General features: G+C 56.2%; 1 protein-coding gene across 5 annotated transcripts in view; it reads right to left on the bottom strand.

Moving 5' to 3' along the window:
* TNRC18 (trinucleotide repeat containing 18) overlaps positions 1 to 14,631 on the bottom strand; it is a 78,913-nt gene that overhangs the window by 13,804 nt on the left and 50,478 nt on the right. For all 5 annotated transcript variants that reach the window (XM_043455884.1, XM_043455886.1, XM_043455885.1 and 2 more), the window contains 3 exons: positions 12,886 to 13,161; positions 8,302 to 8,544; positions 1,994 to 2,415 (listed from right to left, as the gene is read on the bottom strand). In XM_043455884.1, coding sequence (XP_043311819.1) covers positions 1,994 to 2,415; positions 8,302 to 8,544; positions 12,886 to 13,161 — 941 coding nt within the window. The remainder of the gene's footprint in view (positions 1 to 1,993; positions 2,416 to 8,301; positions 8,545 to 12,885; positions 13,162 to 14,631) is intronic.

The raw sequence follows: 14,631 nt of genomic DNA, 5'->3' as shown, positions 1-14,631 counted from the left end.
GCCAGAGCAAAGATGTCCATTGCTGGGATGATTACCATGGCAAAACACCATCATCAACCAAATCACCGATGGCCAGCATGGCTGTTGGCAGGAGATACTGAAAACCACGGGATGGCCAGATGGTGGGATACTATTCCGTCACTTAGTGAGTTTAAAGAAAATGAAAGAAAAATAAACTAAAAAGTTCATGGCATATGGGAATGCACAAGATCTAACTCCAAAAAGCAGGATACAAAAGTGCATCTCACAAAACTGTGAACTCTGTTTGGCCCTAGAGCGATTTCCTTTGTGTCTGACGTCTTAGACAGTTAATCTGTTCCGTTCCATCTCTGACTGTATCGTCAGAAGGCTGGGATCAGGTGAGCCCCTGGTCCTCTCCTAACGGAAGCTGCCTTTTTGGGAAAGGCTCAGAGAGGCTGCAGGCCCTGCGGTTAAGGGCTCGGGCACTAGACCTCCAGTGTTCTAAGCTCAGCTCTGACGATCATTAGCCGCTAGGCTAACTGGGAAGGTTCCAGGGCTACCTGTGAGGTGCAGTTTGTAAGACTTCCATACATGGCTTGTAAAACCCGCCTTACATGGCCTTGTAAGGACTCAACTGTGATGTCAAAAGCAGTATGTACTTGGTCTCTTCCCACTCCTTGCTGTGTTCCTGATACAGCGCTTCTACGCGCCCTGGCATTTCCGGGGTCACAGGAGCATCTCAGGATGAGGCCTGGTCCGCAGAAAGACCAGCCACGACCCAAGCTGAAACCTTGCTGCCTCATCCCCGCTCTTGGAAGAGGAGCAAGGGGCTGGATGGAGCCTGAGTGACTGCTCTCCATCATGCCTCCGGACGGAGTAGCCACGAGAACCCCTCAGCACTGGGGCTCCGAGCGCCACAGGGCTGGTCCACAGACCGAGGAGGGGGCACAGGGCTCGGTGCCCCTTCACACACACCGTGCCCCACGCGTGTCCTCCACCTGGCTGTCCCCGGGCTGCATCCTTCACGATAAACTGGACCAGTAAATCAAGTGTCTTCCCGAGTTGTCATTCTAGGGAATTATCGACCCGGGGGTGGTGGGAGGGGTCATGAAAATCCTTGATTACAGCCAGTTGGGCAAAGAGCACAGGTGACCACCTGGGATGTGGGCCCGGCCTCGGGGGTGGGGTGGGGTGGGGTCTCCACCTGTGGGGTCTGCGCCAGCGCGGGGGAGTTGGAGTCAGACATGTTTCAGCAGAGGACATGAGCATCCCTCCCCCAGTACATGCAGCATACGTGGCGGAGCGATTAGGACATGCCTGGCCCCCATGTGGATCCCTCGGTATGGTCACCATCATTATGTATTATTCCAGCACCTTCTCTCCAGGGACCAGAAAAGCCCGAGGTGGCTTTGGCCGTGAGGGGTCATGAACAAGGGGTCCCTGCCGATGCCACTCAAATGCAGCCCCTTCCTCACTACCAGCCGACGCCGAGTCCCGTCCCTTTGGGTGGCTTTCTCAAGAATGACATTGTGGTGTGGGGGACACGGGGCAAAGGGGCGTGAGCCAGAGACCAGCGTTGTGAGCTGGCGGTGAGGTATGCAGGCAGCCACCCGAAGCGGGAAGGGCAGCAGGCCTCATCAGTACAGAGTTCTCACAAAGCAGGTGTTCCCTCAGACAGGGGGAAAAAATTCCCATCTCTCTTGTCACTACCTGCTCAAGAATGAGGCTTTCCTTCCGGGCAAGCCTCTGTCACCGACAGCAGTCACTGCCGCGGAGGGCGCGCCAGTTCCCACAGAGGCCTTGGGGCACCGCCTGAGCCCACCGCTGCACACCAGGCACTTCTGGCCCGGCTGCTGGGTGCCCTCATCAAAGACGCCCATCGAGGGGCACCCAGAGGAGTGCCCACCACCCACGGAGGTCTCGGTGGGTACCTGCGTCTCAGCAGCACGCTGTCCCCCGGGGTCCCGGCCACCCCGCGCGTCTGAGCACCTCGCTGGGCCCTGAGGTCCGGGGGGCCCCGCCCCGGGCCTACCTTCCTGGGGTCCTTTCTGTCCTTGGCACGGCCGGTGTCCTTGCGCGGGCTGGGCAGGCCGGCCTTGGCACAGCGGCCGGGTTTGGTGGCAGCGGGCGCGGCGCTGCTGGGTGCGGGGGGCGCCGAGGCGTCGTGCAGGAAGATCCGCTCACTGCGCCGCCGCGTCCACAGGTCGTCGTCGCTGGCCTCGGGCCCCGCCTCCAGGCCCGGCTCCTTGGGGCCCCGCGACTTGCGGGCCTTGCGCCCCTTCTCGGCCGCCAGCTTGGCCTTGTCGGGGCTGCTGGGGCCGGGGGCCCGCGTACTGGGCGCGGCCAGGGCCGGACCTGGCTCCCCCAGCCCCTTCTTGGACCGCAGCAGCCCGGCGGGTGACCGCTTCCGCACCTTGACCTCGCTCTCCGAGTCGGTGTACTCGAACTCCGTGCCTGCACGCAGGTGAGGGGGGCGCTGTGGACGGGGTGCTCTGCGGCCCCCACTTCCCACCCTGGCCAGCCCATCCCTGCTGCAGGGACCGGGCCACCCGGGGAGGCTTCCGCCGCTTCCAGGGAGGAGCCTGAGGCCTAAGGTCAGGAGGACTGTGGCCCACTCCCATCCCAAGTCCCCCCAGGCTGCCCAGACTCTGCTCCGGACCCTTCGCGCCTGAAGCACCGTCTGGGAATGTGGAGTCTCCTGCCCGGGCATGTGTGAGCTTCCCGGCTCTTCCTGGGCCCCCTTAGGAATCCCGGAGCCCTGCGAGGGTGAGCCGTGGAGGGCCCACACCTGCATGGGCAGCAGCTCCAAGGGAGGCGGGCGGGAAAGTCCACCCAAAATCCCCGAGCCCCAGCAGGGCCTCGCCTCTGCGCCCTGGTGCCACTTCCCACTTGGAGGGTCCTAGACACCCACTCCCCTTTCAAGAGGACAGGACTCCCCAGAACCCACACAGATCTGGGGCCCGGCCCCTCCCCACAGCCAGGGGGCCGCCTCCCTTTGCCGCAGGGCAGCCCCAGCTCCTGGGTTCCTTGAACGCACAACCGCTCCCGAACATCCGCTGTCATCTGTCCTTTGAAGCCCCTGGGTCTTCGCTCCTTCTGGCCCCTCTGCCCAGAGCACCATCTCTCCCTGCCCTCCACCTGGACTACTGCAGCCTCCTTTCTGAGAAGACCCACTCCACGCCCTGGGGAGTCCTTGGGCCACCCCTCCTCACCACAGGTACACGGCACACTGCAGAGGTCCCGTCTGTGTTTGTCTATCTTGGCGGGCTCCGCCCCCCCAGAAGTAGATCCCCACCTTCTCCCAGAGGCCCCAGCATTGTACAATGCAGCGCTTGGCCCAGAGCTGGTGGCCAAGAAAAGACTCTAAATGGGGATGAGTGGTGCTTCTCCCCCCATCAGGGGAATGAAGAGGGCCTGCCTCCTCCAGGCAGACCCCAGGGACGAGATGTCTGTGACAGTAGGGGGCTGACCACCCCAGAGAAGGACTTGCCCTGGGTCAGCCTACAAACCAGGGCTGAACCTCAGGGCCTACTGACCCTTGGGCAGCCAGCAGCCTGGCCACAAAGGCTCCTGCGGGAGGCTGAGACCCATCACCCCAACAGATGCAGCCTCAGTGGCAAGGGCAGGGCCAGGGGAGGGGCCACACTCCAGGGGAAGGAACCACTTGCAAAGAATAAGGATCCTATTAATTCCTCTTTTGTTAACAGACTTCCTGCTGCAGGAGAGGCAGCTGGGGCTTTCAGGGCTGATTAGGGTGCAGGCCATAAGACACTCTCGGCCTGTGAGCTCTGCTTCTGGGTATGAGGGAATGAGATCCCACCTGAGGAGGTCCTTGCAGAAAGGACCTGAAATCCTGGACGCACACAGAACACTGCAGGTGCGCTGCACAGAGAGCCGGCGCAGGGCAGGGCGGTGACCAGGAGTGGACACTCGCCTGCAAGGGCGGAGGTTGGAGCCTCTTGGCTCATGGTAAGATCGGGTAGGAAGACAAACAGTTACGAGCCCAGCGGGGCAGCACAAGCAGTGCCTGGAACAGAGGACGCGGTCTCCGTCAGGGCCCTGCGGTGGGGACAAGCACGAGGCCCACAGAGACGGAAGCATCTTGCCGCAGCCTCACTGCCGGACAGGCCGGAGCAGGGAACAGAACCCCCATCCTGGATTCCCAGCCAGTGTCCAGTGAAATGCTTCCTTCCCCCAAAAACAGGCAGAGAGGAGGAAGAAAGGAACAAAGAAATAGGCCAAGAAAACAGACAACAAATAGTAGAGAAAAGAATAAGACACAAATAGGCTGAAAGTCAAGGGATTAAAAAAAAAAAAGACATATGATACAAATAATAACCAAAGTCGAGCTGCAGCGGCTGTACAGACATGCACCACTTAGGTGCTCTGCGGAAACTGCCCCTTTTTACCGACTCGAGATCTGTGGCAACCCTGCGTCGAGCCAGTCTGTGGGCAATACTCTTCCAACAGCGTTTGCTCCCTCTATGCCTCTGTGTCACATTTTGGTAATTCTCACAAGATTTCAACTTTCTTCATTATCATTATATTATTACACGTGGTTGTATCTGTCATCAGTGATCTTTGATGTTACTACTACAACTCACTGAAGGCTTAGGTGATGGTTGTCGATTTTTAGCAATAAAATATTTTTTAACTGAGGCATGTGCTTTTTTCCTTAAGACAGAATACTATTGCATCCTTACAACTACAATATAGTATAAACATAACTTTTATATGTATTGGGAAACCAAAACATTTGTGTGGCTCACTTTACTGCAATATTGGCTAAATGCAACATTGTGTTTGTCTGGAATTAAACCCACGTTATCTCTGAGGTATGTCTCTACTATTATCAGACAAAATAGGTTTTAAGACAAAAATTGAGAAACAAAAAAGGACATTTTGCAATGATAAAATGATCAATCCATCAAGAAGACATAATTATAAGCAAATGTAAACACAATGCAGAAACATACAGAAAAGATTATACACCATGACCAAGTGAGACATAGGCCAGGAATGCAAGGTTGGTTTGACTCTTTACAAAACCAATATAATATACCACATTAACAGGATAAAACATAAAAACCACATGAACAACACATCAACAGACAGAAAAAGCAACAAAATCTAGTACCCTTTTGTGATAAAATCACTCAACAAACGAGAAACAGGAGGAAACTTCCTTAACCTGACAAATGAAAAAACCACTGTTAACATTATCTGTGGGCTTCCCAGGTGGCTCAGTGGTAAAGAACCCACCTGCCAAGCAGGGGACTTGGGTTCAAGGAAGAGATCCTGGGTCAGCAAGATACCCTGGAGAAGGAAGTGGGAACCCACTCCAGTATTCTTGTTTGGGAAATTCCGTGGACAGAGGAGCCTGGCAGGCTACAGTCTATGGGGTCGTAAAGAGTTGGACGTGACTGAGCAACTAAACAACATCATATTTAATGGAAAAAGTATGAATGCTTTCTCACAAAGATATCTATGGGGCAGGGAGGACAGGAAAAAAAAACAAAGATATCTCTTCTCACCACTGCTGCTCAGCATTGCACGCAAGATCCTAGCCAGAGCAATTAGGCAAGGAAAATAATGGGAATATACATTGGAAAGGGAAACATAACTACCTCTATTTGTAGATGAGATGATCTTATATATAGAAAATCCTAAGGAATCTACTTTAAAAAAATTATTAGAACAAATGAGTTTAGCAAGGATGCAAGATATAAGATCAATTTACAAAAGCAGTTGCATTTCTATACGTTAGCAGCAAACACTCCAAAAGTGAACAGAATTCCATTTATAATAGCATTCAAAAGGACTTCCCTGGTGGTACAGTAAATAAGAATCTTTCCTATATACCAGCAATGAACAAGTGGTAATCTGAAATTTAAAACATGGTATTACTTACATTAACAATCCCAAAAATGAAGTAAGTTAAATTTAACAAAATATGTAAAAGATACATATGAGGAAAACTATAAAAAAAAAAAATCTGATAAAAGAAATCAAAGAAGATATTCCATTGTCAGGGACAGGAAGAACTGATACTGTCAAGGTGTCATTTCTTTCCAAATTGATCTATGGATTCAATGTTAATAAACCCAATAAAAATAGCAGCAAGTTATTTTGTAGATATCAATTCTAAAGTTTGTATATTGAGGCAAAAGACCCAGAACAGCCAACTCAATATTTAAAGATAAGAACAAAGTCAGAAGACTGAAGGTAGCTCATTTCAAGACTGACTGTAAAGCTGGAGTAATCAAGACAGGGAGATATTGGCAAAAGAACAAACAGGTCAATGGGACGGCATAGAGAACCCAGAAACAGACTACCATGAGAACCGTCAGACGACACTTGACCAAGGAGGAAAGGCGAGACAATGGAAAAGAGAGAATCTTTTCAATAGATGGTGCTGGAGCCAGTGGACATCCACATGCGGAAAAAACAGAACCTGGACGCAGACCTCACGCCCTTCACAAAAATTAATTCATGGTGGACCACAGGCCTAAACTTAAACTGCAAAAATACAAGATTTCTAGACGATGATGTAGGAGAAAATCTAGATGACCTTTGGTATGGCAGTAAATTTTTAGATACAAAACCAAAGACACAATCCATTAAAAAAAAAAAAAAAAAGCACTGATAAGCTGGACTTCAGTAAAATTAAAATTTTCTGCTTTGTGAAAGGCACTGTCAAGAGAATGAAAAGATGAGATTTAGGAGAAAATATTTGCAAAAGACACATCTGACTGTTATCTGAAATACAAAAGGAACCCTTAAAACTCAGTATTAAGATTTAAATTAAATAACCCAATTTAAGAATAGGACAAAAACCTTAAAAGACACTTTACCAAAGAAGATATGCAGATAGCAAATAATAAGCATATGAAAAGATGCTCCACAGCATATCAGTAGGAAAAATGCAAATTAAAACAATGAGAATGTCCAGAATCCAAAACACTAACACCAAACACTGGTGAGGATGCTGAGCAGCAGGAACTCGCATTCACTGCTGGCGGGATTGCAAAACCGTACAGTTAACTTTGAAAGACAGTCTGGCAGTTTCTTAAAAAACTAAGCGTGATCTTAAGATATGCATATAATCCAGTGATCGCACTCCTTGGTATTTACCCAAAGGAGCTGAAAACATGTCCAGACAAAAACCTGCACACAGAAGTCTAGAGAAGCTTCAGTGAAAACCACCAGAACTAGGATGCCACCCAGATGTCCTTCGAAGCCCTTGAGCAGGTGAATGAAGAAACAAACTGCGGTCCGTCTTGACAGTGGGACGTTTCTCGGCACAGAAAGCACTGGGTTGTCCAGCCCTGAAAAGACGTGGTCCCGGGAGGTGGTGCGGGCCACTGGGAATGGGCTCTGGGTTGCATGAAGTCGGGGCAGCTAGGGGAGGCTGGGGGTCAGGGTGGCAGGGTAGCAAGCAGGGCCCATTTCCCATGCCCCAGCCCCTGCCAGGAGGGCCTCACGTGTACCTCCAAGGCTCAGAAAAGGGCAAGGGGAGCTCACAGCCCAAACACATGTGGAGCCATCTTGGTTTCAAACATCAACCCCTGGTGAAGGTGAGCTCGGTCCAGGAGACAGTCCCAAGGTGTCTGTCCGTCCCAAGAAGACAGAGATACGACTGGAGACGCAGAAAGAGGAGGGACGCAGGGCCAGGACACAGCGGGGCCTCCGGTCCGAGTGTTGGTGCCTGCTGCCTCTGTCTGCCCACGCGGGCAGCGGGACAGTAAGCCGGCACCTGGGCACCACCACTAATGACCTCCACTGGGCTGCAACCCCAGGCCAATGAAATCTGCCCTGTCTGGGCCAATGCATCTCACCGAATAAACCACCCCTCCTAACTGCCCTGAGTATAAAGAGCTTCCCCTTCTTCCAGACCTTTGTGAGGCCTGTTCCTTTCAGATACACCTCCATTTCTCCTCCATCACCTTAGCCAACTCCCATTTTTCTCTCCTGGCTCAGCCTACGTGTTACCAACCTGTAGTGGTCTCCCTTACCCCCGGGCTGGGTCAGGGGCCTCCTGTGGGCTTCCACAGCCCCCAGGGTGTGTATCCGAGGCCTCTGCAGACCCCAGAGCTGCCTGACACTGGGCACCTGAGGTCCTGTTTGCTGGAAGCATCAACAGTGAAGGTCACAGCACAGCTCTGGAGACCCCTCCCCAGGGAGTGGCAGGCTGGGGCGGGGGTGGGGGGGGTTGGCCCCATCACTGGGGCCGTCCGCCCAGGCCCGGCCCCAGAGGCAGAGTTCCTGTCCTTCTCTTGAGCCCCACCTGAAGGCCGGGCAGTGGGACCCGCCGCCCCGCAGCCCACCACCAGGACTCACCTATCAGACTCTGGCGCTCCTCCTTCTTGCGGGCCTTCTGCTTGGCCTCCAGCTGCACCACGGACAGGGACGGCCCCACAGTGGGGCTGGGCAGGGCGCTGGCTGCAAAACGCGCCAGCAGGCCCAGCCCGCTCTCCTCCAGGCCTGGCGACAGGGCCCGCTCCCGGGAGCCCAGCCTATAGCCACCGGCAGCCTCGTCCTCCTCCAGCTCATCGTCCTCATCCTCCTCCTCGGAGCTCTCATCTGGCGTGCAGAAAACAGGGCGCGAGTCAGAGCCTTGGCCTGGGCCAGCGCCGCCCCCCGCCACCCCCCACGCCGCCGCGCCAGCGAGGGGGGTGCCGCGGCTCCAGCCCGGCTCCGGACTCCTCATCAGCCCAGGCACCTCCCACCCTGCCGCCCCCGGCCATCAAAGCGAGCCCAAGACCTGGGCATTCTGGGCAGCCCAGAGGTGGGCGGCGGCTTTGGGAGTGTTTTCTGCAGGGGAGCACCGACATGCACCTGTGCTGTGGGGGGTGGGGATGGACACACGGACGAGGACTGGAGACAGAGCTCTCCAAGGTCTCACACGCACACACGCGCACACACAACCCGACGCACAACAAGAAAGCCGGGGGAGAAGGCGGGAGGGAGGAGGAGAGAGGTGAGGGCAGGGCGGGGGGTAGGGGGCGGGAGGACCCTGCGGGCACAGACCCCGGGGGGTGTGGGGGCGGGCAGGGGGCCGGAGGCCTGGGGGTTGGCAGGCAGCAGGAGAAGGTGGAGTTCGGTCTCATCTCGGAGTGGGTGGGGGGGGGGGTGGGGGGTGCTCCCTTGACGGGAACCCTCAGCAGACTCTGGGGGTCCACAGCTGGGGCCCAGCACCCCGGGGAAACCTGGGGCAAACGTACAGTCCTCTCTGGGCTGCTGTTTCCTTATCTGTGAGAATCTCAGCTCAGCTCAACCAAGGGAGCCACAAGCCGGCTACAGCTCCCAGGCCAGGAAGTGGGAAGGGAGCGCCCGGGCGGGGCGGCCCACTCTGCTCCACACTGTTAGATGCTCAGGCGGCAGAGCGGGACTTGAACCTGGGGCTGGCAGCTCATTGCCCATGGCCTAGTGGGAAAGAGACTCTCAGGGAGCCCCAGCTTGCCTCGCTGGTTGGTGAGACAGAAAGGTGCTTCTCCCCAAGAACTGGCTCAGCTCGGACCATCAGCACAAAGGCAGGGTGGGTGGTGGGGCTGGAGGCCACACCAGGGAAGGTGACTTTCCATGCACATGAATTAAGTCCTCCGCCAAGAAGAGAGACAGCCTGGAGGTACAGGCCAGCTCCCCCGCCTTTCTTGGGAGATGGCTCAGCTGACCCCACAGGGTGGTGGGTGGGAGGCGCCCGGCTTGCCTGCCCGCGAGGTGCTGTGGCCAAGGAGGTGCCCGTCTGCCCAGGGGCGCTGGGAGCCTGGAGGGGACTCACCAGCAAGAAGAGTAAGGAGGATTATGAGCTACCGCCTCTCTGCACTGTCTGGGGGCCGGGAGTCTGGGTCCGGGGGCGAGCGAGCCCTAGATGGTGGCCAACTCCACATTCTCCTGCCAATGCCCCCAAGCCGCCTGCTTGCTGCGCTGCAGTGAGCGGCCCAAAGAGGCGGCCCCGGGGGTGCCAGGGAGGGCGGGGGGGGGAGGGGTCTGGTCTGCCTGTCCCCGCCGAGTAAGCCCTCGGTGAGGGAGGCGGAAGAGAGCTCGAGGAAGGCCCGGAAGGGGCTGAGAGAGGAAGGAGGCAGAGAAAGAGGAGGGCTGTTAGGAGGGGTGAGCGGACGGAGACCCGGCTCCCTGAGCGATGGGGGCAGCGGGATGGAGGCCGGCGGGGCGGGCAGGCGGCAGGCAGGCCGTGCACACTTGCGATCCATTCACATTGCGGACGTCACATGGTTCTGTCTCCGCCCAGTGGGCCACAGCGGCAAAGCAGGCTAAGTGTAGGCAGACTTTTGGCAGCACCTGGGTCCCCTGCTTCGGGCAGGCTCCCCCCCCACCTTGGGGCTGACCAGTCTGAGCAGGGTGGTGGGCAGGGGGGCTGGCTGGGCTGAGGGGGGCGTGGGGTGGGACGTGGGGCTGCTCAGGTGTGGAGACTCCGGCTCTCTCTCCCACCCAGGATTCTCAGTCTGGCTCTGGGTTTTTGGCTGTCTGGAATGTCTGCATTGGATCCCAGAAAGCCAGGACTGGCCCAAACCCATCACCACGAGATGGAAGAATGTTTGGAAAGCAAAAAGCCAAAAGAAAGGGTGTGTCTCCCACAAAATAAATGCTGACTGGGTTACCCTGGTCTCCTGAGACCCTTCCCCACCTCCTGCTTCCGCGAGCCTGTGGGCCCACCCTGGCTTCCTCCCACAGTGGCCGGTCTGCTCAGGCCAGAGCCCAAGGCGGTAGGGGGAGCTGAGAGAGGGGAGGTGTCTCGGGACCAAGAAAGCCTTTCTGGAGTTGTCCACACCTGAGGCGATAGAGCTTGCCAAGGGCAGGGGGAAGAAAAAGTCCCAACAAAGAAACCCGAGGAAATGAAGAAAAACTTTTTTTTTTTTTTTTTCAGAGGGAAAAAAAAAAACCTGTTGGCTCAGTATGTGGGGGTTGGCTCTGGTCACTTGGTTTTTCAAAACCTGATCCATAAATGCCAAATTGATCCGCTGCTGCCATAGCCGATGGGGGCAAACCCCGAGGGGTGGGGGGTGCAGAGGGGACACAGAGAAAGGGGTTGTGCCTACCTACGGAGCAACGAGCCCGGCTCGCACCCAAGCTCAGTGACCCGCTGCGCGTCTGCCCTACTCCCAGCCTTCGCTGTGCGTCCAGAGTGCAGCGTGAGAGCAAATGCGAGAGACCAAAACAGACATTCAAAGCGTCATGGGAAGGGGTCAAGGGTGAAGGTATGGCCAAGCTGCTGGGGGGAGAAAGCAGACACACCAGAAAAGCCAAGCCAGTTAGGTGTTTTAGTACCAGGCGTCAGGAAGGCCCTATTACCCAAATATCCCTTTCAAGACCTGACCAGCGGTCTGGGTGCAGTGGGGAACCGCCTGCCCCCTATCCGGGCTCTGTCTGATGGTGGGTGGGGCCCTGGCTACCAGATCTGGGATGCTGCCTGCTTCTCTACAGGGTCTGGGCTAGGGCGGGAGAGCTCCAAACCTTGGAAGCTGTAACTCTGGCCTCTGAGGGGGAAGGAGGCGTGGGGACCCAGCCCCGGGGAGGCGAGAGGGGAATGGGGAACCAGCCAGACGTGTCCACAGAGGCCGGGGCTGGGGAGGCCTCACAAGAGGAGGCCGGCGGGAGACCTAGTGGCCCAGGCTGTGCTCACTCAGGTGTGGGGGCCACACAGGGAGCCTGAGCACCGAGGCCCCGGCTACATCCTCTCCTGATCATCCAGAACGCCTCCCAGTCAGCATCAGGATGTAGGCTTGGACCCCTGGGATGCTGCGACCCCCCCCCACCTCTGGGGTCCCTGAAAGGGGTCCACCCTGAAGCAAACCCTAAGCCAGGATGGAAAGCCTCACCCCCACCCCAGGACATCTGGGAGTGGAGGTCCTAGGAGACTGAGACAAGGCAGTCTACCAAGGAGCTCACAGGGGTCCCTTACACCAACCCTCTCTGCCTAAGTGAGGCAGGGGGCAGACCAGCCTGGGACTCCTGGGGCGACTCTGAGCTCTGCCCCTAACACGGCAATGAAGCCTTTGAATTTCACAACAAAACTCGGGGGACGCAGAGTGGTCTTGACCCTGCACTGCCTACATGCCCTTCAAAGCAGAAACATGTGTTAGAAAATGAGTATTTACAAGTGTTTTTTAACCACTGTTGCATAAGAAGCTTTAAGAAAACAAAAGACAAACAAGCAGCTTAACAAAAAAAAAAAAAGGATGAAGCTTGAGGTGAAAGCAGTTGACTTTAAACCTGGAAAATGAAAGGCATGCCAACAGCTACCAGGGATATTTGAATAATAGAGAGAGTGCAGACTGCGTTATTCCATCTACCCCTTCTGGGGTGGGGGTGGGGTGGGGATGGGGGTGGGGTGGGGACGGGGAGAGGGGAGGGGGGAACAAATGAGGGAAGCGGCAACCTAATGGTCCAGTCAGGACACAGCAAGAGAGACAAGGCACACGGGTTTAGTTAAAAATGAACTCGGTATGTTTAATAAAGCTTGGTATTACCAAAATCGCGGTACAAACATCAAGTCACACGCCCACACGACAGAATTCCATTTACAAAACGTCCCCTGGGAGGCCTCCGCGGCCACGCCAGGAGGATCCACCCAGGCCTGCGGTCCAGGGGGCAGGGAGGCGAGGGGAGGTGGGGTGGGCGGGCGGAGGAGGGAGAAGGGGAGGAAGACTAAAAACAGTCCATATAAAAGCTCAAAAAGAGCCAGCCAATGGTATTATCACAATGATACAGGTACAAATAAAAACAAAAATGAAAGGACCCAGGCTGATACGGCAGGCTACGCTGCCAAGAACCGGACGGCCGCCCTGGCCGGGCCATCCCGGCGGCGCCTGGCCGCCCTCCCTGCGCTCGCGCCCCGCTCTCGCTCTCGCACTCACTCGCTCGATAGGAAACACGGAAGGTTATTTTGTGTTTGGAGCTAGTAACCTTGGTCAAACGAGTCCTCCGAGGAATCGCTGAAGGAGGAACGGGGCTCGACCTCTTGAAGCAGCAAACAAAACGGCTGCTTCCTGCCTGCGGCCGGCTTGGGCTTCAGAGTCCGGGCGCCCGCCAGGCCCCTCTTGGTCAGCTTGGGGCCACTGGCCGGCTTGCTATTCTTCGCCACCATGCCGCACAGGAGGGAAGGTGTCAGTTTGGAGCTGGAGGGGCCCTGGGCAGCCCACTCGTCCTTCAGGAATTCCTCCTCTTCCTCTGAATCCGTATCTGCAGTCAAAGTAGTTTTTAATAAAGGTAAGTCACAGAGCCGGGGGAGGGAGGGGGCTGGGGGTCTCTTCCATTAGCCTTGGCGCCTTTGAGGACACTCTGCCACGCACCAGAACCGAGGTCCAAACGCCCACTGGCTGTGGAACCGGCAGAGCTGCACCACCTGGCGTGCTCCTCCCCATCTGGGCCTTGCCTCTCACCTGGGAGGCCTCTGAGCCACAGGCCCCACACAACCCATCTTGCACGGTTTGGACCAAGACCCTGGCTGGGTCGCTGCTGCCAGCACCACCCACCACACGGCCACAGGGCGAACAGTCTTTCCTGGCCCTGCAGGAGGCGGGAGCCCCACTCTCAGGAAGGTCTCTGCCCTGCGCGGGGAGGTCACTGCCGAGGCCAGTCCACCCCACGGGAATGCAGCCAGCCCATGGGCTCCTTGTGGGCAGGGAAGCAACCTAGGAGGGGAAGGACTCACATAAAGCCCTTCTTTCCTGAAGCACCAACTCCCAGTGGTATTCGGGGCAAGCGTGTAAAGACTCACAACCCAGCTTCCTGCTCGGCAATGTCGGGACAGCGGTGTCTGACAAATGATACTGTGGTTCCCAGCTCTACCCTGTTCCTTTACCTATCAGAGCTGGGTGACCAGCACGCTGGTTCTGGCCTCCCACATGTCTCCAGCCTTGGAGCTGCATGAGGCTTTGGGGAGGAGGCTGTCAAGTGGGCACAGCTCTGGCCCCTTCCAATCCCTCCCCAGGCACACTCACACCACTTTGGTCTGTTCTACACACGAGGCTGGTGAGCAAGATTCCATTGGACAGAAAGGCTCTGCAGCCAAAGGCTGTAATCCCTTCATCTCGTCAAATCCGTTCGACCTGGGAGTTAACAAACACAGCTGCCCTCCCGAAGTCCAAGAGAAGGAATGAGTGAGAGAGAGTGTGTGTGTGTGTGCGCGCGCACGTGCGTGTGTGCTTGGGGGCAGGGGTCCTCTGGCTGCCTCCTCCAGCATCTATGCTTTCCACTCAACACCCAACAGCAGGGTGGTCTGGCAACTCTGGGTGTGACGAGGACACGCCTCTGCGCGTCCCCCAGCCACAGCTCTCCCTCCCGTGTGCTCCATCCTGTCCTTCTTGAAGCCACTTGCCAGGCAGGACAAGTCCATGAGTGACAATGACAAACTTGGCTTCCCACCAGAACCCACCACGCAAGCCACCAGATCCCTACAACCCACAGTGAAAACGCAGGAGGGCAACGTTCTCTCTGCCCGTCTCCTGCCAGTACAGCATCTCAAGGCTAGGAAACACCTTGACCTCTTCGTGACCCTGCATGCACGCATTTACGGGGAAGACAAAAAGACTACTGTGAAAAATAGAAGAGACGCACTCTCTCCACAGCCAGCCACTCTCTCCCACACCATAGCCACCAGCTAACTGCAGACAAGTCTTTTAACCACCCTGTGGCAGCATTAACCCACTT

The sequence above is a fragment of the Cervus canadensis genome, chromosome 32 (genome assembly GCF_019320065.1).
Source record: "Cervus canadensis isolate Bull #8, Minnesota chromosome 32, ASM1932006v1, whole genome shotgun sequence".
In the NCBI taxonomy this organism is placed as follows: Eukaryota; Metazoa; Chordata; class Mammalia; order Artiodactyla; family Cervidae; genus Cervus; species Cervus canadensis.
The sequence above is the reverse complement of the archived record's forward strand: the minus strand, read 5'-3'. Positions and strand labels throughout refer to the sequence as shown.